The sequence below is a fragment of the Alternaria rosae genome (assembly GCF_020736505.1).
Source record: "Alternaria rosae strain MPI-PUGE-AT-0040 chromosome Unknown BKA58scaffold_7, whole genome shotgun sequence".
NCBI lineage: Eukaryota > Fungi > Ascomycota > Dothideomycetes > Pleosporales > Pleosporaceae > Alternaria > Alternaria rosae.
In genome coordinates, this window is record NW_025763576.1 from 1,604,749 (window position 1) to 1,629,633 (window position 24,885).

General features: G+C 52.5%; 9 protein-coding genes across 9 annotated transcripts; 5 read left to right on the plus strand and 4 right to left on the minus strand.

Annotated features, from left to right (window-relative positions):
- The first annotated feature begins 1,092 nt into the window (after window positions 1–1,092).
- BKA58DRAFT_213764 (uncharacterized protein) lies at window positions 1,093–4,614 on the plus strand. Its single transcript, XM_046166092.1, has 2 exons — window positions 1,093–1,567; window positions 1,621–4,614. The coding sequence occupies exons 1-2, from the start codon at window positions 1,284–1,286 to the stop codon at window positions 4,121–4,123; spliced, it is 2,787 nt and encodes a 928-aa protein (XP_046023533.1). The 5' UTR covers window positions 1,093–1,283; the 3' UTR covers window positions 4,124–4,614.
- A 180-nt stretch (window positions 4,615–4,794) lies between these two features.
- Window positions 4,795–6,148, minus strand: BKA58DRAFT_342499 (uncharacterized protein). Its single transcript, XM_046168368.1, has 2 exons — window positions 5,454–6,148; window positions 4,795–5,401 (listed from the first exon to the last, which is right to left on the minus strand). Exons 1-2 carry the CDS (start codon window positions 6,036–6,038, stop codon window positions 5,003–5,005), a joined length of 984 nt encoding a protein of 327 aa, XP_046023534.1. The 5' UTR covers window positions 6,039–6,148; the 3' UTR covers window positions 4,795–5,002.
- A 51-nt stretch (window positions 6,149–6,199) lies between these two features.
- On the plus strand, window positions 6,200–9,782 carry BKA58DRAFT_213779 (AP-3 complex subunit delta). The gene is made up of 4 exons (XM_046166093.1): window positions 6,200–6,425; window positions 6,480–7,179; window positions 7,234–7,462; window positions 7,514–9,782. Coding segments are annotated over exons 1-4 (3,117 nt in total). The 5' UTR covers window positions 6,200–6,423; the 3' UTR covers window positions 9,700–9,782.
- Window positions 9,783–10,041: 259 nt separating this feature from the next.
- BKA58DRAFT_441879 (uncharacterized protein) lies at window positions 10,042–10,334 on the minus strand (the record flags this gene model as incomplete). Its single annotated transcript, XM_046173861.1, has 2 exons — window positions 10,042–10,103; window positions 10,178–10,334. The coding sequence occupies 2 exons, from the start codon at window positions 10,332–10,334 to the stop codon at window positions 10,042–10,044; spliced, it is 219 nt and encodes a 72-aa protein (XP_046023536.1).
- Window positions 10,335–10,683: 349 nt separating this feature from the next.
- Window positions 10,684–11,467, plus strand: BKA58DRAFT_471120 (uncharacterized protein; the record flags this gene model as incomplete). Its single annotated transcript, XM_046175215.1, has 2 exons — window positions 10,684–11,053; window positions 11,114–11,467. The coding sequence occupies exons 1-2, from the start codon at window positions 10,886–10,888 to the stop codon at window positions 11,465–11,467; spliced, it is 522 nt and encodes a 173-aa protein (XP_046023537.1). The 5' UTR covers window positions 10,684–10,885.
- A 404-nt stretch (window positions 11,468–11,871) lies between these two features.
- On the minus strand, window positions 11,872–14,697 carry BKA58DRAFT_213793 (fungal-specific transcription factor domain-containing protein). Its single transcript, XM_046166094.1, has 5 exons — window positions 14,508–14,697; window positions 14,431–14,457; window positions 13,212–14,377; window positions 12,185–13,167; window positions 11,872–12,133 (listed from the first exon to the last, which is right to left on the minus strand). The coding sequence occupies exons 1-5, from the start codon at window positions 14,564–14,566 to the stop codon at window positions 12,047–12,049; spliced, it is 2,322 nt and encodes a 773-aa protein (XP_046023538.1). The 5' UTR covers window positions 14,567–14,697; the 3' UTR covers window positions 11,872–12,046.
- A 341-nt stretch (window positions 14,698–15,038) lies between these two features.
- Window positions 15,039–18,512, minus strand: BKA58DRAFT_364604 (muts domain V-domain-containing protein). The gene is made up of 11 exons (XM_046168852.1): window positions 17,871–18,512; window positions 17,104–17,821; window positions 16,880–17,052; window positions 16,800–16,833; window positions 16,658–16,749; window positions 16,568–16,607; window positions 16,305–16,512; window positions 16,098–16,247; window positions 15,956–16,046; window positions 15,820–15,909; window positions 15,039–15,772 (listed from the first exon to the last, which is right to left on the minus strand). The coding sequence occupies exons 1-11, from the start codon at window positions 18,435–18,437 to the stop codon at window positions 15,236–15,238; spliced, it is 2,700 nt and encodes an 899-aa protein (XP_046023539.1). The 5' UTR covers window positions 18,438–18,512; the 3' UTR covers window positions 15,039–15,235.
- A 33-nt stretch (window positions 18,513–18,545) lies between these two features.
- On the plus strand, window positions 18,546–20,474 carry BKA58DRAFT_388826 (WD40-repeat-containing domain protein). The gene has a single exon (XM_046170691.1). It carries the CDS (start codon window positions 18,736–18,738, stop codon window positions 20,269–20,271), a length of 1,536 nt encoding a protein of 511 aa, XP_046023540.1. The 5' UTR covers window positions 18,546–18,735; the 3' UTR covers window positions 20,272–20,474.
- Window positions 20,475–20,715: 241 nt separating this feature from the next.
- Window positions 20,716–24,860, plus strand: BKA58DRAFT_213862 (meiotically up-regulated gene 190 protein). The gene is made up of 3 exons (XM_046166097.1): window positions 20,716–22,048; window positions 22,094–22,469; window positions 22,517–24,860. Exons 1-3 carry the CDS (start codon window positions 20,993–20,995, stop codon window positions 24,817–24,819), a joined length of 3,735 nt encoding a protein of 1,244 aa, XP_046023541.1. The 5' UTR covers window positions 20,716–20,992; the 3' UTR covers window positions 24,820–24,860.
- Window positions 24,861–24,885: the final 25 nt, after the last annotated feature.

The window sequence follows — 24,885 nt, forward strand, 5'->3', positions numbered from 1 at the left end:
ATAATACGAAGGGTCTTGTGTCTAGGGCCGAAACACCAGGCGCAGTGAGAATTTGCACATGGCAAGTGTTGATGACGTCGATCGGACTGCGCGTCGATACTGTCGATCAGGCGTTGTTATCAGGTAGCGAGCAACGAGCGTGCGGCCCTGGAAAGACCATGGTTGATGAGTTCTCTTGGCCTAGCCATCTAATTTTGGCATGAGGGTCCCGGACATGGATGGTGGTCGGACTAGGAGGCTACACTACTGTACCAGCACCCTCGATCAGCAGTTTGCAGCCGTCGACTCAACAGGTAGGGCTTATGTGTGAAGCTGCACGGCGGACTCGCAGCTACGTGTGAGACAGCATGAATGGTACCAGAGTTTGAAGCGCCATGGGCCAACTTCAATGGCCGTCAAGACGCAATTGTACATGGCAAAACCCAACATGGCAGTTCATGGCCGCTCGATTTGGCGCTATACCTACTGCGGGAGGATGCCATTGGTTCGGTACCTAGGCAGATGCAGGCCCGGCCGAGCGAGAGGGCAGTGGGCAGTTGAGTGAAGATGATGGGACGGCGCACTCCTGACTACGCTTTGTGCCATCCGTGCGCGCCCTTATACTCGTTCGTGATCCCGCCGTTTTCTCCGCGCGTGCCCTCCGACTACATCATCGCGTCTCCGCCGTCTGCAATTAGACATTGTCACTCGTTGAACAGGTGCTGCTGCTGCTACCCGCCTCGTGTCTGGTAAGTCGCACACCCAAACCACCCAACTCCCGGGCCCCGGAAGGATTGAGCAACGCCGCACTCGAAACCAACAAGCGGCCCAGGCGATGCGCTGGAAAGTGGCAGAGGCGCATCTTGCCACGACGAGCTTTCCTGCCCCCCGCGTATTGGAAGCGAATCTCTCGAGGCGCATAATATTATCAATACGCGGCTAGATCGACACGGCCCTGACGTTGAAACGCGGTAATACGAACTGCCCGTCAACGACGCTCCCGACTCAGCTCTCACAGCAACACCCGCCGCGGCCGCTCACCTCATCTCTCGACACTACGCCAGCACACTGCATCGCCAGTGGCACGTAAATCAGAGCTAATACCAGACGTTTAGATCAAGTCGTCCATTCGTTCCTTGACCATCCCCACGTTTGGCTCCTTCCTGACCGCACCTGTCGCTCCTTCTCCGACCACAACCGCCACGCATCGCCCGTTTTGGAGTATATGATACCGCATCTCACATCAGAATAGGCCGCCCGAGGCATTGATCGCTTCTCGTACTTGGAAACCACAACTCAACAACATGGGCAAGCCAGGTCTAGGGATATTCACCGCCCGTCGCAAGTCTCAGGGCAATGTGTTCGATGAAGTCGACATCGCAACGAGTCCAGTTACCACAACTGCACCCGCTGATTCTGGTGCCTTCCGGGTGCTGAGCAAGACGGAAGTAGAAAAGGCAAAAGAGCAGCGCAAGACACAGGAAAAAGAGAGATCATCAAAGTTCCCTCGCTTCAGCGGCTTCAGCCATCCTGGCAGCAAAAATCGCAACCAGTCCGTTGACGATGAGTCTCCAGGATCGTCAAAACGGTAAGCTTCGTATCCACTGGTCATAGCGTCGGCCGGACTGACCCTTTAATTAGCGACAGCAAGTCAAGCAGTGGGACTCAATTTTCCAATTCGAGGCCCTACGCCAATGGCCAACATGGCTCCACCTCTACACTTCCTTCTTCCACTGACACCAGCTCCGACGACAACCTCTTTACTAATATCCCTCGACCGACCGTCTCGCAACACAACAGCTCTCCGGCTCCGTCGTCAGTGAGCGCTTTCCGCAAGAACCTACCCTCACTGCCCAAGTCAAGCTCCGGCGTCTCCTCATACAAGGATCTGTCAGGGTCAGGGTGGAGTGGCAGAAACCGCGCCATGACCACATCCAGCTACGCGAGCACTGCAGTCCCGCCCAAGCTCGAGGGGGATCTGAACTTCGGCGGCTTCGAGGACGACATGTTTGGCCATTTAAGCCGCAAGGAATCTCCCGAAATTCAACGAGAGACCGCAGGACGCTCATTGCTTTCGGAGAAGCGCACGTTCCAAGCAGAACCCATCAAGATTCTACCACCCACCGGCATTGAACCGCCAATGAAGAGCTGGGACAGTCGCAACTCTACCGACAACCTCATGGCTTCTCCGAATTCAGACAACGACTCGCCGCCGCCGCCACCTCCTCCCCATAAATACTCATCGTATGCGCCAGTCGCCTCAGAAAGCCCTACCTTCCAACCAGCACCTACTTTCGAAGATACAGATGCACAGTTCGTACGCAAATCATACACCGATAGGAAGTCATATCGTGAAAGCTCTCCGGAACAACAGCTCAACTCCACCTCAACATCGTCTGCCAATTCCTACCAGACCCCTTATTCATCTCGATCAGCCACTGCTTCGAGCACCACTACAAACACAACCCCCAAAGCTTCCCTCGCTCGGACGGCCTCTCCATACAATGACGCTGAGGACGAGGACTTGTTCGCGCCGTCAAAGCCTGCTCCCAAGGAACAAATTACTACAGCAAAGAAACCTGCCGCAGTCGCCTCAGTCAGCAACACTGCATCCGCCCCTGGTACAGCGGCTGGTAGGAGAGTAATGTCGCAGGCTGAATTTAGGGAATACCAAAAGAAGCAAATGAACAAGCCACCACCTGAGGAAAGCTCCGACGACGAAGACTACGAGGACGAGGAAGATGCCATCAAAAGAAGAGAGGAAGAAGAGCTCATGAGACGCAAGAATCAGCAGATGCACTTTGCCCGCGAGGCTATGCGACGGTCTACCACAGCTCCTGGGGGTCTTGCAGAGCCGGGAGCCGATCACATGGGCTTCCCGTCGGAAACTTCTATGAAGGCCGAAGAGTGGGAAGATGAGGATGTGCCACTAGGTATTCTCGCCCAACACGGCTTCCCGAGCCAAGCTCGCAACAGATTCCCCAGTCAACCGACGAACTCGATGCCTTCCTACATACCCGATCGCCCGGCCTCAGCAGGTGCCATGAGTCAACGCGGCATGGGCCAAGGGAATCTGCCTGCTTTCGCGAGACATTTGCCTCAGGATCCGTACAACTCCTCTTTCATTGGAGGAGGCTTGGTACGACCGACGAACCGAGAGTCCATGGGCTTCAATGGCTTTGCGCGTGGTCCTGGATCAGTCGCGGGCGGCTCGATTGCTGGAGACATGGGCATGGGCCCTAACATGATGTATCAAGATGCTGGTATGTCGCAGCCCTCGCTCGTGGACCAGATCCAGATGAGGGATATGACCAAGCAGAAATACATGGGCGGTGCCTCAGCGAAAAAGCCCCAGGGAGGGCCTTTTACCGGTGTCCTTGGACAGCAAATGAACACGAACGGCCAGCCTCAGAACCCGATGCGGATGTCACACATGCCCATGATGAACGGCATGAACCCCATGATGAACCCCATGATGGGTGGGCAAATGCAGGGAATGGGCATGGGCATGGGACAGATGGGATACCCAATGCAGCAAGGAAACGACTACATGCAGCAGATGCAACAAATGCAGCAGATGATCGCCATGCAGCAAATGCAGCTACAAATGATGCAACAGCAACCCCAACATCAAGATCCTCGGATGTCGATGGCGATGCCCAACCCGGGCTACGCGGGTAGCACAATGGGCAGTACAATGGGAGGCGGGGGTTTCCTCAATGTACCGAACGGACAAAACCGACCCATGTCGTTCATGTCAGGCAACGGAAACCAACCACAGCAGCGCGCCATGTCGTTCATGGGCCCGAATCCAGGGTACACTCCCTCCATCGCCCCATCCGAGCGTTCTAACATTGGTCTGTCCGCTAGGTACCGACCTGTCGTCAACCACTCCGACGCCGTCTCCAACGGCACCTCGATGACACTCCAAGCCTCGGGCGGCGGCGCAAACCAAGCTAGGACCAGCACCATCAAGGGCATCCTGAAGAAGGGTAGTCCAGGTCCACAAATGAGCACTCCTGCTGAGACGGACGATGCGGACGAAGACTGGGGCAAGATGGCTGCACGCAAGAATAAGCAGTCCAAGGGCAAAGAGAACAACAGCTCTGGCCTCGAGGATCTCACCCGCGGTCTCAACATCTAGATGTTGTACGCACAATTGCGACGCATACACGAATCCTTTTTTCTCATCGCACCTACAAACGCATTACATTAGAAACGCCAGCGTACAACGGATATCATGGTTCCAGGGAAAGAAAAACAACAAGAAGAAACGAGTCCCGTTAATTGTTCTTTCCTCCTCCTCCCATTCCACTACCACTTTCTTGAAGATATATGGAAGCGATTTAAAATGGCCAATGGCCGAGATTCTTGTATTTCTCTTTTTCGTTTACCGGCATTTACAGGTGGCGTTTTTGTTGTTTCTGTTGAACCGAAGGAAAACACACATGTTGCAACTCTAGGCGTTGTTTTACCCTTTTTTCTTCTTATTCTTTTCTTCTTACATCTTCTTCGTTTCGGCTCCGCTAGGCTATCTTATCTAGCATCTGGCATCGACGGCAGATACATCCACATTGGGCATTTGTGGTGTGGGGTAAATTGGGAAACGATCTATCTATCTATTGTTTTTTTGATCTACATGAAAGGGTCCGGTGTTGTTTTCTTCGGAGCGTCGAACCTGGTCAGGGACGAAGATAGCGGGAAAGGGCATACGAGGGAATTGAGATTGAGAGGGAGCTGACGGGCTTCTTCTCGTAATAATAATTATGGATATATACCCTTTGCTAAGCGTCTCTGTATGCACAATCTTCACTCAATCCTCTGGTTACACATATGCACTGTGACTGTTCTTGGTGTTTGCATTATGATTTGTTGATGATTGATTAAGAAGTCGCTTCGAATGGTATCTAGCAACTGTGCTGGAGACACTTTGTCCAGGAACGTATTCCACGTGTCTACACCAAAGACGCCCAAAACGCCCCGTTTCGTGACCAGTTCAGTCACTCGCGGTCAATGCAGTCCTTCACCGCTCCGTCTTGCCGTCTCTGTCTAACAGCTCCCGCGCAGCAATGATCTCGGCCTCGTCGTAGCCTTGCCAGGCCTTCTTGCCCGACTTGTATTGCCTTATGATTTCTGCGAGTTTGTTTGTAGCGATTTCTTCGAGCTTGTTGACGGTTTGGGCGTTGGGGACGGGGATGTCGTCGTCTTCTTGTGTGTTGCGCTTGGCTGCTGAGTCGGAGTCGGTGAGTATGGCATTGAGCTTTGTGGTGAGGAGCTTAAGGCCGTAGTAGCCGCGGAGGTAGGCGTCGTTGAGCTCGACGGAGCGGCAGAAGTGCTTTAGTGAAAGGGCGAGGGAGCTGAGGTTGGGTGGGTTGTTGGAGGCTGTGGAGAGGTAGTGCAGGGTCGCAATGTGTGCGTGTGCCTGAGCGCGGGTTAGTACAGGTATAGCATCATCTGGGCACTGTGGTACTCACACTCCATGCATTCGGGGTGATGAGCAGAACCTCTTCTGCGCAGTATATCGCCTGTCCCCAAGCGGCCTGGCTTGCATACAGCTCGCTCGCCTCAGCCCATGCCTCCGAGTCGGTGGGGCTGTTCTTCAGGAGCACGGCCACGGCTGTGATGGCATCGGCGGTCCTGCCCAGCGCCTTGAGCACGGCAACCCTCCGCTTCCGGATGCTCATGTTGGTGGGATCGTCGCGGAGTATCTTCTCATACGCCTCGAACACTTTCTCTAGCTCGGCGTCTGACCTCGCCGTTGCTTCGTTGTAGATGCCGCGCAATGTGATGATGCGCTCGTTGTGCTCGCCGAATCGGGCCTCCAGGCGCTGCAGAATTGATAGGGCGGCATTCTCGTCGCCAGTGCGCAGTGTAGAGAGAAAGAGGTTTTCATGGATGGTCCATGTTTCGGGTGTCTCGCGGGAGAAGAGCAGCGAGAGGGGCCACGGGAGCGTTGACGTTGGTGTTGTGGAGAGGACGAGGGGGGCTTTTTGGGAGAGCGCAAGGGCGGTGGGCGGTGGTATTTGCGCGGGTGGAGAGAGGAGGTTGGCTTGTGTCATGCTGGCGGCTACTGGCGTCGACTTTAGGTGTGGAGTGCGTGTCAATGGCGACAGAGTGTCTGGAGAAGCATGTCGAGTTAGGTAAGCTGATGGGGATGCCTGTCCCAAGCTTCCGCCGGCGAAACTAGCGGGCGTTCGGTAGTGGAGCCTCTGGATTCCAGGTGCACGTCAACAGCCTCGACCCGACAGACAGTCGCTTTCCCTGCAGACGACTGACTAGAGCCCGGATTCATGTCGCCAAACATCCCCTCCATGACGACCGCTTCCCGATGATGATGCCTAGTGGCCCACCACCACCTTCACCCTCACGCTGCACATCTACCCCTCCTCGCGCGCTTCCACACCTCGACACACGACTGCGTGACGCTACCTGAGCCACGTCAAAATGTAATGCTCGTACCGAGATCTCCAATCTAAGTGTCGTGACTAACAGTCTGCTAGGTTCGAGAAATCTCTCTTCGACCTCATTCGGGGCCTCCGAAACCACAAAGGCAGCGAGCGCGAGTACATCGCCGAGAGCATAAAAGAATGTCGCAAGGAAATACGGACCAACGACATGGACCTCAAGGCCACGGCCCTCATGAAGCTCACATACCTCGAGATGTTCGGCCACGACATGTCTTGGGCTAGCTTCAACGTCCTCGAGGTCATGTCAAGCTCCAAATTCAAGCAGAAGCGCACGGGTTATCTGGCTGCAGTACAGAGCTTTCGACGCGATACTGAAGTCCTCGTGCTCGCAGAGAACCAGCTCAAGAAGGACATCATGAGCTCGAGTCCCCAGTACATCGCCCTCCCACTAGGCGCGATACCACACGTCATAAACCCGAGCATGGCCAACTCGGTCCTCTCCGACTTGATACCGCGGCTGACACACTCGCACGCAATGGTCAGGAAGAAGACCGTCGTAACACTATATCGGCTGGCTCTTGTGTATCCAGAGACACTGCGACCCGCATGGCCTAAGATCAAGGAGCGCCTGTTAGATGACAACGAGGAGGCGAGCGTGACAGCGGCAATCGTCAATGTCGTGTGCGAGCTGGGATGGAGGAGACCACAGGACTTCCTACCACTTGCACCAAGACTATTTGATCTCTTAGTAGAAGGAGGCAACAACTGGATGGCCATCAAACTCATCAAACTTGTAAGCACTGAGCTGACAGGACATCAAATAAGAATCTCAACTGACCTGCCTCAGTTTGCAACATTGACTCCGTTAGAACCTCGACTCATCAAGAAATTGCTACCTCCGTTGACCAAGATTATACGGGAGACGTCTGCCATGTCGTTACTTTACGAATGTATCAGTGGTATCATCCAGGGTGGTATCCTAGAAGCCGTAGAAGGCACTGCGGAAGGTGAGGAGGTAGCAAAGCTATGTGTTGGCAAACTACGAGGCATGATGATCATAGAGGGAGATGCAAACTGTAAGCTAATATACACTGTTATTCAACGTTTGGCTTCTCATCAATCTGCAGTAAAATATGTCGCACTACTCGCGTTCGAGAAGATCGTCACCTCACATCCATACTTGGTTTCCCAACAGCAAGACGTCATTCTCGAATGCATCGACGACCCCGATATCTCAATACGAATGCGTGCTTTGGATCTGGTGGTTGGCATGGTTAATGCAGACAACCTCACAGCGATTGTTGGAAGGTTGATGCGACAGCTCCGAAATGCACCGATTGCCTCAGCGGCGAGCGATCCTAACAACGACCGAGGCAGACTGACTGGCATATCACCTTATGGTGACGACGACTCCGACGCAGAAGAGAATCTGCCTCAGCACGAACAGAAATCCGACCAGCCGCCGCCACTGCCAGACGATTACAGGATAAGCGTCATTCGGAGGATCCTGGAGATGTGCTCACGCGATACTTACAGCAACATTGCCGACTTCGAATGGTACATTGACGTACTTACTCAGCTAGTCAGGGTATCACCGGCAACAAAAGCAACCTCGGTTATGGAAGAAGAGGAAGAAATAGAACATTCAGACGACATTGGTGGTGGTATCGGACACGAATTACAGAACGTTGCTATTCGGGTGAAGAGCGTTCGATCGGAAGCTATAGATGCCGCACAGTCGCTCGTGCTCGTTGATCGAAGAGACCAAATGTTCCCAGCATCCGGGAACGGCGGCCAAGGTGTACTGGAGTACGCTGGCTGGCTGGTTGGAGAGTACGCCAACTACCTCACCCGCCCAGAGCCAGTCATGACCTCTCTGCTACACCCATCTTCTCTCCAATTATCTTCAAGGACCCTCGCTGTGTATCTGCAAGCGATACCCAAGGTCTTCTCAAGTATGGCTGGAAACGATCAGGTGTCGTGGACCCCGGAGCGCAAAACGCTAATGTCCCTCCTTATGGCCCGAATCATACACTTCTTGGAGCCGCTCTCCACACACCCTAGTCTGGAAGTTCAAGAACGGGCAGTTGAGTACCTCGAACTCATGCGCCTTGCTGCGGAAGCTGCATCAGGCACTGCTGCTAGCGCGGACCAGGACGCATTCACCGATCCACCTCTGCTACTTACCCAAGCTATACCTGCTCTCTTTTCTGGTGCTGAGCTGAACCCGGTTGCTCCTGGTGCTCAACGCAAGGTCCCTTTGCCTGAAGACCTCGATCTCGATACACCGATCAACCCCAATCTACAGCATCTGCTCTACACAGCTGATACGGAAGGCTTTGAGACAGAGGAGGATGATGTCTATGCGGCTTATTCGGAGCCCGCAGCGGCATACTCAGAGCCTCCTGCTGTTGCTGCACCGGCTGCAGATCGCCTGGATGCCCCGTATAAAGAACCTACATCATACCAAAACGCAGCAGAGGATGAATATCTGGACGCTGATATCATTGCGCGTCGGAAAGCTGAAAGAAAAGAACGCTACAAAGATGATCCATTCTATATCGACCCCGAAGCGGATAAGGGCAGCGGCGCAGTTACACCACTGAGTAGAATAGTGCGAGATGGCAACAGGGAGAACAACGAGCTCGATATCGATTCGATTCCAATTATGGAGCTCAACCTCGATAGCAAAGGGTCATCGTCTGAACATCTACCGCGATCTCGGAGTCCGCGCAAGCCTGTACGCAAAGTCGACATCATGGGCGATGAGACCCTTGGATCTGCTGCACCAGACGCTTTGAGAGACGACATCGTGCAACCACGTCCAGGGAAGACGAAGAAATCACTGTTGCAGGTGGATAGCTCCGGTCTTGGGTCGTTGAGCCTAGATGACGAAGGCATATCAAATCGCAACCTCACTCAACTCGAAGTCGAAAGGAAAGCTCAGGAGGACGCAGAGATGAAGAAGGCGCTCCAAGAAGTCGAGCGACTACGGCTTGAGATGCAGCGAGCGAGCGAGAGATTACACGTCAAAGAAGAAGTCGCAGTCAAGAAAAAGAAGAGAAAGGTCAGAAAGGTTGCTGTGGAAGGAGACGAGCCAGCCGAAACGCCTCCACCAGAAGCGGAAGTTGGTGAAGAGGAAAAAGCAGCGCCTATCAAGAAAAAGAAAAAGAAGAAGGTCAAACTTGAGGGACAAGACGAGAACGCAGCCGAAGGCGCAGCTGAGGGCGAGGAAGAAGGCAAGGTCAAGAAGAAGAAAAAGAAGAGGCGGACTGTGGTCATGGACGAGGGTGCAGATGCGCCTGAGGAGTAGTAGCCCAAGCACGCGGCGGATGGGTGTCTTGGTCTTGGACAAATGTGATATCAAATGCTCAATGGTATTTTGCTACCACAAAATCGGCTATAACAAGTCCCCTTGATGCCGCAATGATGCCTCTACAACGCCGTATGCCCTATATAGTTGACGCAAGAAAGTGGCCTCAAAGCCGAGTTGCTCCTCTAAGCTGTTCCCAACTTCTCCCTTTTATCCGCTCTCCCAGCATATGTGTGCTTTGTGTAGTTTCCCCACGTTTGCAAGTTTGAAATCGAAGTTCAAGTCGTATTCGTCCGGTAATGGATCGCATCGCATCGCATCGCATCGCATCACCCCAGCTTTCTAAAAGAAGAGCTTGAGGACCTCGAACAGTAGACCGCCGACTAGTATGAATGCTAGAACAACTGTAAAAACCGTTAGTCAGTACAATTCCTCACAAGACCTAACAGATATAGACCATAGGGCGGAAAGAACGTACTGATCCAGAACCTGCTAATGGGGCTCTTTTGAGGCGCCCTCTTCTTGACCACGGGCTCCGTTGACTCGGGCTTGCCCATCTTCTTCTCCTGCGCCTTGGCGAAACGCATGTTTGCCTGGCGTTGTTGCGGTGTTTGCGCCTGTACATTGGTGGCCATGGTTAGCTACCTATTCCATTCGTTGTATGCATGCGACAAAGGGAGGCAGGGTTACTCCGTTGCGTCGCCAAGGGGGTAGTAGTGCCGTACCATTGTGATGTGTGTTTGTGTATATGGAACAAGCAGATGGCTGTGGATCGCGCGGTGCAGGAGGGTTCAAGTAGAAGGAAGCGAGCGTCTAGTGTCTGGTAAGAGGGGAGAGAGACGCGGAAATGAGGGTTCAAGTTGTATGGTGAACGTGTTCCCTTTGGAAAGTGCATCGCGTGGGTCTGTGCGGCGGCGCTAGGGTACCGGCATTAGCTGAATACGCGGAGATAGTGTACGGAGGTTTATACCGTTTTCTGTTTGTACACTTTCGTCACATCTGCGTTTCTCTACACGCTTTGGGCTCTACCAACGTCGGCGCAATAGTTTGTGTCGCATATTCGCAATCACCTCAAAGTTTTCGATTCTACTTTCACGCCCACTCCTTCGCGCTGCACCTGGCGACCTCGCAGCGGCGACCGAACGAGCTCAGAAGCGGGGACAAAAGTTGGCAGCTTTACGACACCATGAACCACGTCAGAGCAACACGGTCAATATGGAGTAGAAGCGCAGTACTCAAGCGCATAACCCAGACATCACGAAGAACATATGCAGCCGAAGCGCCACCACCGCATCCACCCAGCTCGCCGCCAAATCCAAACTCAGCACCGCCGCCAAAAGAGCCATCGCGGGTAGTACGTCATACCCCAACAGCCACTATCCCTCTATCCTCTATACTAACAAACCCTCCACAGGGCGCATACTACGGCACCTTCGGCTCACCCCTCTTAAAATGCTTCCTCGGCGCCCTCTTCACATACCAACTCTCTTACTATCTGTGGTACAAACTCGAAGCCATTGAGGAGACGCACGACACAAAAGCCGAGATACGCGACTTGCAAGAGGAGCTGCGGCAGGCGATTGAGAAACAGCGGTGGATGGCGCAGCAGAAGTGGGGGCAGGCTACTGAGGCGATGGAGAGGGAGAGGGAGGAGTTTGGACAGGCGGTTGATGCGGTTGTGGAAGAAGTTAGGGAGGGGGCTGATGAGGTGGGGAAGGGGACGAGGGCTGTGGGGAGAGTTGCCAGGGGGGGTTGGTGGCCTTGGTGAGGGTTGAGGATGTTGGTTCGTGGATGCTGATGTGGTGGGTCAGAAGGTTTGAGGCTTCTTGGAGGGCATTTGTATAGTATAATAATATGTATATCAGAAGGATGGATGATACCCCCCAGAAGTGTTGTATTCGTATGCTTATTGGCTGTCGCTGGTCGATCTGCCTCTCTCTTCATGCCCATGTGTTACGCCAACTTTCCTCGCAATGTCTCATCAGTCTGATGTTCGCCGCAAGTATCTTCCAAGCCTCATAATCACTAAAGTCTCGTCTTGTCAGTCTCCATAATCGCCAGTCTATCGTTTCTCTCATACTCGTCGCCGAGGGCGTGTAGTCGACGGATGCCATCCTTGAGCTGACTCTATATGGGTAGCCCAAGCCTCACGGCCCAAAATTCAATTCCATCAATCTACCGACTGGTCGTACTCTCGGGTTCTTTGCTCTCTCAACTTACAAATACGGGATCGACATGACTGTAGTATTACTAGCACTCGTTGGGGCTAGTTGGTGACTTGTCATAGTCATTGCATCGATTCGTGGACCCCTAGTTAGCAATGCAATATATCTTCATAAAGGTATTCTCAACCGAAGAACTCGCCAGAGACGAGCGACTCCCACGGTTTGCCGGTATCCCAGACGCTCTTCATGAGCGTACTGATTTTGGGTACCTGATACGGAGTAAGCAAGTCAGCCTCTACTTGCTGATGACAGGAGCTTACATGGTTCAGTCCGAAGCCCTCCACACTCCTCAGCCGCTCGATGATCTTCTCCCTCTGTCCTTCATCTTGCGCATCGCAGCCAGCAGCAAACATGGGAAAGATCAAACATGCCTCTGCTGTGCTTCCTCTCCGGATCTTGTACAGTAGGCCCACAATCTCTCGCACGGCTTGCTGAACTTCGTGGTCCATGACGGGTTTTCCGAGAACGCGACGATACAAGTGGATTAGACCCGCCCAGTGGAATAATTCGTTTGTCGCGTAGATCTCGGTCGCATCCCATGCACCTTCAGACTCAGAGGAAGTACTCGAGCGGTGGTTGCATCCTTTCCTGATGTTGCGGCCCAGTAAGCCTTCCTCCAATGCGTGACGAAGCTCAACGGCTTCATCTACGATCTCAGGGCTAGGAGTCCAGCCCTCCCTCACGTTGCCTTCTTCATCAATGCGCTGCGGTTCGCAGCGCTTCGCTAGTTCAGAAACGCGAGCCAAGGATCCTACACATCTTGTTGTAAATCCCATTAGACAGTCAATCTCAAAATCTTCGTCCGCGGAAGCATTTTTGCTAGACCAGTAGAAGGAACCAAGGGGTGTGTCGTTCTTGTTCCCACTCAGTGAGCCGAGAACGTCGAGGTACGCGAACCATCGCGAAAGGAAGTAGGCCACGCGATCATGGCGTCCCATGCCCTTTGGTCCGCCGCGCTGGATGATCATCTGGCGTGCCATGGTTAGATGGCTTTGCCAGGATACGGGTACCTCGAACGTTCCAGAAGATATAACCTCCAGACTCGCCATCATTATCACTGCTGCTAAAGTACTGTCGGATACAGTGTTGGGATCATTGTTGAGCGCTTCACGTAGCTTGGGGAACACGTCTTGCACCCAGACGGCGATGCGATTTGAGGGCTCGGGATGATTGAGCATACGTGCTCGGTGTGCGGCGCTATAGGCGAGAAGAAGGTTCATTATGTTCTCGTCTTGTACAGCCACTGCGCTTGTTAACAATGATCTACGAAGATTAATGTCTACCTACTCTCTGGTAAGATTTCGCGAAATGGATTCCGCTCGCAGTCATGGTTGACGAGAACCCGCGCTGTGTGATTAATGAAGTGATGGAAGTACAAGAGATTCATCTGATTCTCTATGAGCAGCGGCGGCAGCGGCTCTAGAGACTTCGAAATCCTGATCGGAACTGGTTTTGCATAATACCCCCCGCTTTCGAAGGCCATATCTTTGCCGTGGGGTTCAGCGCTACCATACGGGGTATCATCGTTAAATCCCATGGTATTGCTTTGTGGGCTGAAGATGGCGATAGCAGAGAAGTCGTCATTCCTCGGAGTATCGATGTCAGGGAGACCCAGGTCGTATCCGTAGGTGGTAGAAGCAGAATCAGCAATTGGGTATTGTCGACCACGTCCGACCTCGTCACCGGACGGGCGTGATCTCTTTCTTGGAAGATCGTTGATGAGAGACTGCACAGATACACGACGGAGATCTGGCGGTGTTTGTGCTGAGTTTTGCGGTGTTGATGATGTTTGCGTGATGTTTCCTTCCGAGCCAATTGAAATCGGTGTTAGCGGCATGGCCGAGTAGGGGCTATATGGCGTTGGCGAAAGTGCGTTTGGTGAATTTGTGTCTGGGAACGCTGGTGCGCTCGAGTCTGCAGAGAAGCCATACTGCTGCCGTTTAGCCATCGAATCTATCGAACCCGGCAGTGGCGGCGGCATTGTAGCGTTTGCATAGGTGAATCCAGCGTCACGGGAATTGGAAGCACCCGAATTATATGTGAGATGTGACCTAGCGTCGACAGTACTCTGATACTGTGTTTGGTCGTAGGGAACAGACGTGAACGTTTGGTTTTGAAGGTAGAGGTCCCCACCCAACGCTTCAGTACGGGTGGCATCATGCGGCTTTGTTTGAATCAAAGCCGGATCAATCGAATGCGTAGATCTAGGTGGAGATGTTCTAGATGTTGATCGCGCATGTTGTGATCGTATCGGATGGTTGGGGGCAGACGAAAAAACGTTCTCTTCAAATGAGAAGGAGGACTGGTACGGACTACCAGACGCTGCACTCGAAGCATCAGATCCAGTACCTGTCTTTTCTTTCTTTGAGCGGCCTCCCCAGTTAAGTCGTATGCTGTAGTCGCATGTTTCCCCTTGGCGCTCGCAATTGGTACAGCGCGGCTTTTCTTCTCCACTATGAGATGCTATTAGTACTCTTTGATGAGACCACCCTTAGAACCGACTTACCATTTGACTTTTCGAGCTTTACACGGCCTGTGTTTGGTGAGTATGAGTGACCAGACTTCAAAGAGCTGAGATCATACCAGCAACCATTTCGCGATCTCCTTTTCGGTTCGACGCCGGGTTTCTTTGGTCGAGGCATAGCGTTTTAGATTGACAGAGAAAGCATAGATAGTTTAATGATGACTGAAGCTGATGCTCACGCGGCTGGTGTACGCCACGCTAAGACCATGCCATACGGAGCCAACTCGGCAGGCTGGGGTAGCCTTTCGGTGACGAGCAGCGATGCACCGGAGTGCCGGGTACTAAGGTGTTGGGTCGGTTGCACTGCATGCGTTCACCTAGCGCTCTCAAACGAGCAACAGAACGGCTGACGCGATGAGGGTATGTATACGATCGCTTATCTAAGGTTGCAAGGCCCGACAGCAGCCCTGGAGTTGTTCCGTCCGAAGTAGGGATTCAGTCGGAGAAGGAGCGATAAGGTCCCCCGCACTTTGCAGCGCGCGCCAATCATGACCCTGACATCCGATGCTTCACGCGCTAAGTGGGCCAGGCACAAGGTCGGCAAGATCGACACCGGATCAACTTTTGTGGCTCTGTTGCTAGTCTTGTGGGCTTCGCGCTTGAGCTTGGGGTCTTTTCACGAGTAACTTTGGTTATGTACGGAGGGATATCAGCAACCACAATCTTATTGAGGTCTGATCTTGATCATACTGAGCTTTGAAGGCCCTAACACGGCAATCTTTTGCCTACACGTATATCAGCCCTTCCCCATGCTACTAGCAGCCATAGAAGCATATGGTAGTTACTGCTAGCGCTCATTACTGGAGACTGCTCTCAAAGTAGATGCTTCTGATATGGCCCGAATGGTAGAATCAGAATCTGTGGAGCTGGTATGCGAGTCGATCGATATGACCGACGGGCAGGCGGACGTGCTAGGTCGCTCTTCTTCGCTCAGATCGCTCATGTCTATCATGTCTTCGTCCTCACTCTGTTGATCCGCGTTTGCAAATTCAGCTTCCAGGGCAGTCATACGATTCACAAACTCCTTTTGTAGTTCCTTGAGCCATGCAGTGAGAACCTCTCCCTCTAACACACCAGTGTGTGCCTGAACGAGATGCTCCTTGAGGTTGAGCACGAGCTTGCGTCGCTTCTCCCTGACCACAGTTTCAGATCCTTTTTTCTTTTGCAGCATATGACGCTCGACCTTTTGTGCGACCAACGTAGCATACTCTACAACCCCGGGTGGTAAAAGAACCACACGCGCAAGCGTCAGACCATAGTGTATCTCTTTGACGGCTCCCTGGGCCGCCTTGTAGAGCATCGTCATGCTGTGCGCGTCTTCCATCTGAGAATGTGAGTGGTTTGATGTGGGAAGGATGGAAACGCCCTCACCTCAACTGCCAGGTGTAAGTTCTGAACTCCAGCACGGTCACTCATGATAGTCGCAAGATCCTTGAAGTGGGTTGCAAACCAAACAAGAGCCTTGTGATGTGTCAGCAGGCGGCAAAAGTGGGGTACATTCACATACACGACTCGAAACGAGGGCTTCTGCGATAGCTAACGCAATGGCTAGACCATCTCTGGTGCTGGTGCCTCGACCCAGCTCATCAATCAGGACCCTAATTGCTGTCAGTAATGATATGGTACCTACTCATGGACGGGCCTCCTACAAGCTACGTCGATCAACATTGCGTAGGATGAAAGCGATCTCTTTCATTTCCGCGGCAAAGGTAGAAACATTAGTTTCGATGTTGTCATCCATGCCCAATCTAGCAAACAGCTGATGTAGAATAGGAAATGAAGCATAGTTAGCAGGAACGCTGAAAGCACAATATTAGTACACAGAGAATCAGAGTTTGGAATCGAATCAAACGTACTAGCAGCCGATCTGAGCCATGATGATCATCAAAGCCACAGATCGGATATAAGTGCTCTTGCCGCTCATGTTGCAACCAGTGATGATCTGGAACCGCGTCTGTTGTGTAGCATAGACATCGTTGGGGACAAACTTGCTCTTCATAATTTTCTCCTTGATCGGGTGTCTTCCGGCCTCGATAGCAAGCGTACCAGTGAGCTGCGGCTGAGCTGAAGAGATGTTAGTCTGACATACGTTGAGCGCCGGGGAACGGATGCTACCCACTGTAGTTGTTTACTGTGACCAGATGGGCAAAGGCTGCAATCTATCCTCAGTCAGCCTCATCAACGTGACAGACAGTCGAAGCATAGTCACCATGTCTAGCATCGCGACTGCTTCACAGATCTTGAACATGATAGACACATGGCTGCGGAACTCATCGATGAGGGCCTCGACCGCTTCATCGCCTAACGATAGTTAGTGAGCAGGAACATCGTTGTTTCAAGTTTGACTGTACTCATGAGAATGACTTCTTGGTGTGACATGGCGATCTGGTAGTGGTCAGCGAAGCCCAAATCACTGCATGTAGCCACATGCCTTCTGGTTACGCTTCATCAGTTCCAAAGTCTGGCATTCGATGTTGTTTTTGCGGCGAATAATGTTGGTGAATATCGGCGGTAGTGCTTTGCCTTCGAGCTCGGATATTGCGATCTTCATGTAGAACTGGCGTGCCGTATCATATTTGAGGTCGAGCCGAATATCGTACTCCTCTTTTCGAAGTTAGTGCGCGGGCTTACTGAGAACGATGAATTGTATCTCACGACTAAGCTCTGTTGAATGCTGGTACGCATCTTCAGTAGCCTCTTTGTAAGTCGTACGCGCAACATCAAGCAGCCCGTTAACACCAGATTTCACGGCATAAGTGCGCTGGTTCCTCAGTTCCAAAGGCTGCCTTGCATATGTGGTATCCTCGTTGATGACACGGTCGATAAGTTCCTGAACAGGTGCGACGTTCTCTAGGGCACATATTTCGCGAATGTTGTTCAACATGACAGATGCAGTTCCAGTTAGGGCTTCGAAGACCGGACTTACGGAGTTGACGAATTGCTTGAGCATAATGACGTGATTAATGGATTGCTCCGTTGTCTGCAGAGTGATCTTGCTTGGAGTGACAATCAGCGCAGTCAGTATGCGGTCGGCATCAAGGAAGTTCTTCAGCGCCGCCCGGGTTGCGAAGAACAACTCTTCCTTTTTAGTCATATCGTCGACTGCAGCATACCGTGTGTTAAGTACCTCTGGCTCCGTGAGTGGCTGTAAGACATTGCTCCGAAGAAGGCGTGCTCCCATGGGTGTCAATGTCTCATTGAGCAGACCAAATAGACAATCTCTTGACTTCGGATCGCGAAGATTCTGAACCAGTTCAAGCGAGTTAATGGTAGACACATCGATCATCATCGATCCTTCAGATGGCTCGTATCTCATGCGGAGGGAGTGAGCGGAGAAGACCAGGCCTAATCCCAGATCAATGTACTTGAGTGCCTGTGAATTGGGTTATTAACAGCACTCAAAAGTCAAACGAAGAACTCACTGCTGCGATGCAGCACACCGCATAGTAGTTGCCAGTGACGGAAATCTTGATTGCTTCGATGTCCTCTCTGAACGCTAAAGACCGAATGTACTCGTGTCCAGTCGATTCAGCCCAGTAGCGCCGATCAAGTAGCGTCAGCTTACTTCCAATGTCTTCGAGGTTTTCTTCAACGATCGAGAAGAGCTTTGATCTAGGGCTCGCCGCAGTAGACACGATTAGAATCTCGGATGGACCGTAGACCTTTAGTTTATGAACTGTTCGAATGAAGGTTTGACTATCGCAGATTTGACAGAGTACTGCTTCTGCAGTGTCGAGATTTACAAAAGCCAAGCCAACAGTGGGTGAGATACCACGAGACTCGGCAATGGCACAGATGACATTTTGAGCCTCGACCCTAACGATATTAGAGGCCCCAGTCCTTGGTCGCGCAGTTGAGGGTCTGCCTGTGTTCCTGCTAGTACCTGGGCGGGACGTAGTAGTCGTATTATAGTCACCGTATCCATAGTACCCATACGATGTAGACACCGAGTTGCTCTGCGAGGTTGAAGGCCTGGATCGTTGAAACATGATGGTTAGTGCTGCGAGATTAGCCGTTGAGCAATTGGGAATATCACCAACTCCAGCTCTGGAGCCTGTTGAAGGCGCGTCAGCGAATGACGAGATGGAACATCGAAAGAAGAAGACGCGTCGAGGGAAACAGCTCAGCGCGCTGCCCCACTGTTCCCAGGCTGCTAGCGCGTCTGTTATCGATAACACCTAGAAATTATTTTCCCTTCTTACCGTAGCAGCGGGGCCTTTGAAAGCAAGAAACAGCTCTGCCACGTTGATAGCTAACTCGAAATTTGTACGGCAGAATATCTGAATTATGGCGACCCAGTATCCGCCGCCTTCGAAGCGCCAGAAGCGCGCGCAAGCCGAATTTGCGCGCGAGCAACAAGACATCGACACTACAATACCTGATGGCACTGTACGGGTGCGCTTCGTCGACCAAGCCACTGGCGAAAGTGGGAGTATCCCAGTACTCACTGTACCGCTATCGCAAGCATCTACCAAGAACCTCGAACTCCTACTCAATAACCTCAAAGACCAAGCCGACGATCAGATACCGTACCGCTTCTTCCCAGACGGCGCAACCGAAGCGCTTGCCGACAAGGACGACCTATACAATGCCTTGGTCAAGCCTGGCAAAGCGTCAGCGGAAAACGAGATTGTGCTCCAGTATGCGCCGCAGGCAGTCTTCCGCGTCAAGGCAGTCTCTCGTTGTTCAGCCGCGGTTTCGGGTCACGGAGACAACATTCTGTCAGTAAACTTTTCGCCAGTCAGCTCCAGCAGGATGGCAAGTGGTAGCGGAGACAAAACAGTGAGGATATGGGACTGCGACACCGGAACACCAGTGCATACTATGAAGGGGCACTCAAGATGGGTCCTAGTAGTCAGCTACTCACCCGATGGCTCTCTGCTCGCTTCCGGTGGTTACGACAACGAAGTGCGGGTATGGGACCCGAGCACGGGGAAGCAAATCGGGAGTGCTCTCAAAGGTCACACCAGTTTCATCACGTCACTTTCTTGGGAGCCCTACCATCTGCAAGAGCCTGGTCGGCCGCGAGTTGCGTCGTCATCAAAGGACGGTACAGTAAGAGTCTGGGATGCGGTTGGGGGCAGAGTCGACTACGCCTTATCCGGTCACAAGAGCAATGTGACGTGCGTGAAGTGGGGTGGTACTGGGCGGATATATACCGCCTCTCACGATAAGTCCATAAAAGTCTGGGATGCGGCGACAGGCACACTCGTGAACACACTATCAGGTCATGCGCATTGGGTCAACCATCTCGCTCTTTCTACAGACTTCGTCCTGCGCACCTCGTATCACGACCATACGCGGAAGGTACCGTCTAGCCCGGAGGAGAAGCTCGCAAAAGCCAAAGCGCGCTTTGAGAAGGCCGCTACCATCAACGGCGAAGTGGTGGAACGGTTAGCGACTGCCTCGGAAGATTGCACCATCATATTGTGGACGCCTTTGACCAGTACGAAGCCAGTCACCAGAATGACAGGCCATCAAAAGCAGATCAACCAAGTCACATTCTCACCAGACGGAGCCCTCCTGGCATCTGCAGCATGGGATAACCACGTCAAACTATGGTCGGCACGAGATGGAAAGTTCCTCAACACCTTGAGAGCGCACGTTGGGCCAGTGTACATGACTTGCTTCTCCGCCGACAGCCGATTGTTGGCGAGTTGCAGCAAAGACACGACTTTGAAGGTATGGGACATGAGGACTGGCAAATTGAAGGAGGACCTGCCAGGACACAAGGACCAGGTGTTTGCGCTGGATTGGAGTCCGGATGGTGAGAGGGTAGGAAGTGGTGGCGCTGACAAGCAAGTGCGGATATGGAGCAATTGATCAAGACGTAATCACAGTAGCACAGTAGAAGTTAAAATGATACCCTTGGTGCGAGTGTGTCCCTTGTGTCTCCCTGGTGGTCTGCAGTGGTTGTACTGACGACTTAGGGTGCGTTGGGCACAGACTAGACGTGAGCTTCGACATCTAGAAGCCTCGGAAATGGGAATCTGCACGCACTTCAAGCATGCTAGAAGCTAGAAGTGAGGCTTAAGCGGAGACTAAGGTGGTGTCGTGCGGTAACCGCCAGGATCGTCCGGATCGCGGCACCCCCGCAAAATAATGTCGCCGATTGCGGCGGTGGTGGCTGGTGGCAGTGGCCTGACGAACGCGTAACTGCGGGCAGCTGTGACGTCAGCGCTAGAAGGCATACAGTCCCATCATGCACGGTGCTGTTCTTCATCCCGGATCCTCGGCGCTGCAAATGCAGGTGATACAAGGCCAGCGCGCTAAGTGGAGCTTACAGGACGGGCTTTTCCCATGTCCCTTGCTTGTACCTACGTCAATTGCGATCAGAGCAGAACATTCCCTGTATTAGCGCTTTTCCTGTTTCCACTCCCAATGCGACAGGTTTCGCAAGCCCTCCCACGACTCATGATCTCACACGACTAATGAATTCACGACTTTACGCTACCCCCAACCACTAATTGGCCGGGTCAGCCCCTCACCACTCAGCGAACGACCTTCACCACCGCCGCCACGTACCAGTCTGCACTGCTCCATCATGTCCGGTGTCGAGGACGTAGAGGCCCGGCGTAGGGACTACCGACGCCCACATAATGCCCATAACCCGATACCTACGGTCCAGAAATACAGGGAAGAGAAGCAAAGGAGACAAGACGAGTACGGCAATCCAGATGGCAGTAGCGAACCGAGCACACGCGACCGGCTGGGCGACGCCGTCAACGTCTTCAGACATGGAAGAGACGTGGAGCTGGACAACGACGGCAATGGGCCGTACCCAGTCAGGAATAAGAACATCGAGCAAGACGAGCAAATTGCGGACGACCACGCCGGAAAGAACACACCCGAACAGAAAGAGCAGAATCTGTCCAAAGACCAGGGCAGCGAAGATGGACTCCAGGATACTACAGAGGACGGCTTAACGTCATCAGATCCCAAGCAGGCTCGAAAGGACATGAAGAAGTTCAAAGCCGACGGTGCAGATCGCGAAGTCACAGATCCCATCACCCATCTACCCATCAAGATCCACGACTATACCGACCGAGAGCTGAAGAGCACCGCAAAGAACCCAGCCCCCGCAGGGTCCGACCCACGCACAATGACCGGTAAAGACGCCATCAACAAGAACGACGAACATCTCGAAAACGAAGGGCAGGAATCGCAGGACTCACATACGGGTATGCAAGCCTTGTTTCCACCTCCGTCATTTGACAGGACACGAGGCGAAATTACAACTGTCTACATGCAGGCTGTGACTGTCGGCGTGGGAGCAGCGGCAGTTAGCTTGATGCTGGTCAACACATTATTTTGGCCAACGCGTCATGCGACGGGCTGGGGGAGACAGCTATGGAAGGCCGCTGAACTCAGTGTCATGGCACTCGTCTCCACGGCCATTATCCTCTTCATGCGACAGTGGTCAGAGAACAAGATCAAGAATGTGTGGGATGCCGAGGTTTGGCAGGCGGAGCGACAAAGGGGCCAGAGGTTGGCCAAGACCGAAACTGCGGAAAGCACACAGTGGCTGAACTCGTTGATGGCTTCAATATGGCCGTTGATTAACCCGGATCTCTTCACCAGCATCTCAGATACGCTTGAGGTACGTAGTCGACACTTAATCAAGCATAAAAACTAATTTGTGTAGGATGTTATGCAAGCCTCTCTTCCGAGTATGGTCCGCATGGTGGCAGTCGAAGACCTTGGTCAAGGTAGTGAAGCCCTTCGTATTCTCGGTGTTCGCTGGCTTCCAACGGGCGGGGCTGCCAGATCAGTGGGCTCAGACGGAAACTTGAAGTCTCCGGACGAAGAGAAAGGCGATCGGACTGTCGAGACGAGTGATGATGATGGCGACGGCCAGGAGGACGGTCCACAACAAGACGACATGGAAGCCGAAGACGGAGACTTTGTAAACGTGGAACTTGCATTCGCATACAGGCCATCAACCGGGAAGGGCATCAAGTCACGCGCCAAGCATGCCCACATACTCTTGGCATTCTACATGCCAGGTAACTTAAAAATACGTAAGTCTACCTTTCCCAATCGACACTCAGCTACTTACGTGTTTTAGCTGTTTGGGTCGACCTTGCGGGCATAGTTGGTGTCATGCGCTTCCGTCTGCAACTGTGCCCTGATCCTCCGTTCTTCTCCATTTGTACCATGTCCTTCATGGGTCAGCCAAAGGTCACACTGTCGTGTGTGCCGCTTATAAAGAAGGGTCCCAACCTTATGGACGTGCCTTTAATCTCCAGTTTCGTGCAGTCATCCATGGATGCAGCACTGGCTGAGTATGTCGCGCCTAAGTCTTTGACCTTGGACCTCAAAGACATGATGATGGGCGACGACTTCAAAAAGGATACACTTGCACAGGGCGTCATCATGGTACGCATCAAGTATGCGTTCGACTTCAAACGGGGTGATACCAAGATCGGTCCTTTTGGTGGCTCTGCAGATCCCTACGTGAGCGTGGGTTGGGCCAAGTTCGGAAAGCCGCTTTGGTCGACACGTGTTCTCCAGGACAACATGAACCCACATTGGGATGAACACTGCTTCATCTGCGTCACCTTTGACCAGTTGAATGTAGATGAAAAACTACGGCTACAGTTATGGGATTCTGACCGCTCAACTGCCGATGACGATTTGGGACGTATCGAGGTGGACCTCAAAGAGTTGATGAAGAGCGACGATACCAACGGCAAGATGCACGATCGCGAGGATGGTTTCAGAGCCCTCAAGCGCGGAGATGATATGCCGGGAAAGCTGAGCTGGAGCCTGGGTTACTTCTCGAAAACCCGAATCACTAATGATCAGCTCGCTATGCAAGAAGAGGATCCCGACGTCAAGAATATAGACCAACTGAAGAAGAAAATGTACAAGGAGGCAGAGAACAAACTTCGAGAGGCAAGTGAAGACCATCAAGACGAAGTAGAACAGCAAAAGTCCGAAGAGTTCAAGAGTCGGCAAGACCAGCTCATCATTGCGTCTCCACCCTCCGAAGACTATCCTTCGGGTATACTCAGCATCCAGATCCACCAAATTACCGGCTTGGAATTGGAAACCTTGAACAAGCAGAAGGACTCTGCGAATGCGGAGGCAACTGACGAAGAGGAAGAAGGCGATGGTTTACCTTCTGCATACTGCACCATCATTCTCAACCACAAGAAGATCTTCAAGACACGTACCAAGCCAAAGAACTCGAAGCCGTTCTTCAATGCTGGCTGCGAGCGCTTCATCCGAGATGTTCGCAACACTGAAATACATGTTGCCGTTCGAGATGCTCGCATACACGAAGACGACGCCTTGCTTGGAATTGTGTACCTGCCTTTGGAAAGGGTGTTTCAAAAGCGCAGTCAGATCAATCACATGTTCCCACTCGCTGGGGGTGTTGGATACGGCCGTGTGAGAATCTCCATGGTTTTTCGAAGTGTGCAAGTGGAATTACCACGCAGCATGCTTGGTTGGGATTATGGAACTGTGGACATCAAACCCTCTATCAAGGCTATTGATGTTCCAGAACATCTAAAACCTCTTCGGCTCAAGGTTCGCACGCCACTGGAACGTGCAAAGTTACACTCGCGAGGGCGAGACGGCAAGGTCCGCTCGGAGGATGGTTCGACTGTCTGGACTTCAAGGAAGGACAAATGCATCCGCTTACCTGTGCGGGCCCGCTACAGCGCACCATTGGTATTCGAATTCAGACAAGATGCTACCTTCCGAGACCACACTCCTGGTTTCGGTATCCTGTGGCTCAAGGATATTCCCGACAATGAGGAACAGACAGTACGCGTCCCTATCTGGAATGGCGACTTGAAGCGTGCAGAGAACAACGTGCTTGACACGTATGGTGAGAAACTGGGCGAGATCGAAGTAACATTGACGTTCTGGTCCGGCCTATCAGGATATCACGAGAAGCTCGCAAAGGGAGATAAGCACATTTCCAACGTCATGGAAGTCCTCGATGTTACCAATGACCATGAGTGGACCGAATGGGATGACTCGGAAAGCTCCGACAAGCCCGGTATCAACGACAACAAAGAGACCGACAATGACAGCTCATCCACCAACAGCTCGGATTCTGAGGACGACGGGGACAATCCCGATAAGAAAAAATTCATACCAGACTTCCTCCAGGATGGCGGCAAACGGATCGACTCAAAGCTGAGTACGGATGGCACCAGCGGTCCTATCAGCAAGATAAAGGAATATAAGGAGAACGCACACGCTCTACATCGTACAAACAGGGGCATTATGCAATGGAAGGGCCCACGGACTTTGGCGTGGATGAAGCACGTCGGTGATCGTGGAAAGAAGAAGGTTGGACACATGTTCCATCATCATGAGAGGGACGGAGCGGGTGTTGAAACGGAGGCTTAGGCGAACTTTTTCCATAGCGCGCGCGTCTGGAGTTGAAACATGGGATGTATTTACACTGGTAGTATT

What these genes read in the sequence shown, in the direction of transcription:
- BKA58DRAFT_213764 (XM_046166092.1), top strand. Translation starts at nt 1,284, where the DNA reads ATGGGCAAGCCAGGTCTAGGGATATTCACCGCCCGTCGCAAGTCTCAG. An exon ending in TCTCCAGGATCGTCAAAACG is followed by an intron (nt 1,568 to 1,620) that starts GTAAGCTTCGTA and finishes CCCTTTAATTAG; the next exon opens with CGACAGCAAGTCAAGCAGTG.
- BKA58DRAFT_342499 (XM_046168368.1), bottom strand. Translation starts at nt 6,038, where the DNA reads ATGACACAAGCCAACCTCCTCTCTCCACCCGCGCAAATACCACCGCCC. An exon ending in TCACCCCGAATGCATGGAGT is followed by an intron (nt 5,402 to 5,453) that starts GTGAGTACCACA and finishes ACCCGCGCTCAG; the next exon opens with GCACACGCACACATTGCGAC.
- BKA58DRAFT_213779 (XM_046166093.1), top strand. An exon ending in CCATCAAACTCATCAAACTT is followed by an intron (nt 7,180 to 7,233) that starts GTAAGCACTGAG and finishes GACCTGCCTCAG; the next exon opens with TTTGCAACATTGACTCCGTT. An exon ending in CATAGAGGGAGATGCAAACT is followed by an intron (nt 7,463 to 7,513) that starts GTAAGCTAATAT and finishes ATCAATCTGCAG; the next exon opens with TAAAATATGTCGCACTACTC.
- BKA58DRAFT_213793 (XM_046166094.1), bottom strand. Translation starts at nt 14,566, where the DNA reads ATGCCTCGACCAAAGAAACCCGGCGTCGAACCGAAAAGGAGATCGCGA. An exon ending in AGATCGCGAAATGGTTGCTG is followed by an intron (nt 14,458 to 14,507) that starts GTATGATCTCAG and finishes CACCAAACACAG; the next exon opens with GCCGTGTAAAGCTCGAAAAG. An exon ending in TCGCGAAATCTTACCAGAGA is followed by an intron (nt 13,168 to 13,211) that starts GTAGGTAGACAT and finishes TAACAAGCGCAG; the next exon opens with TGGCTGTACAAGACGAGAAC.
- BKA58DRAFT_364604 (XM_046168852.1), bottom strand. Translation starts at nt 18,437, where the DNA reads ATGTTTCAACGATCCAGGCCTTCAACCTCGCAGAGCAACTCGGTGTCT. An exon ending in GCATTCAACAGAGCTTAGTC is followed by an intron (nt 17,053 to 17,103) that starts GTGAGATACAAT and finishes AACTTCGAAAAG; the next exon opens with AGGAGTACGATATTCGGCTC. An exon ending in AATGTTGATCGACGTAGCTT is followed by an intron (nt 16,047 to 16,097) that starts GTAGGAGGCCCG and finishes GACAGCAATTAG; the next exon opens with GGTCCTGATTGATGAGCTGG.
- BKA58DRAFT_388826 (XM_046170691.1), top strand. Translation starts at nt 18,736, where the DNA reads ATGGCGACCCAGTATCCGCCGCCTTCGAAGCGCCAGAAGCGCGCGCAA.
- BKA58DRAFT_213862 (XM_046166097.1), top strand. Translation starts at nt 20,993, where the DNA reads ATGTCCGGTGTCGAGGACGTAGAGGCCCGGCGTAGGGACTACCGACGC. An exon ending in GCATCTCAGATACGCTTGAG is followed by an intron (nt 22,049 to 22,093) that starts GTACGTAGTCGA and finishes TAATTTGTGTAG; the next exon opens with GATGTTATGCAAGCCTCTCT. An exon ending in GCCAGGTAACTTAAAAATAC is followed by an intron (nt 22,470 to 22,516) that starts GTAAGTCTACCT and finishes TACGTGTTTTAG; the next exon opens with CTGTTTGGGTCGACCTTGCG.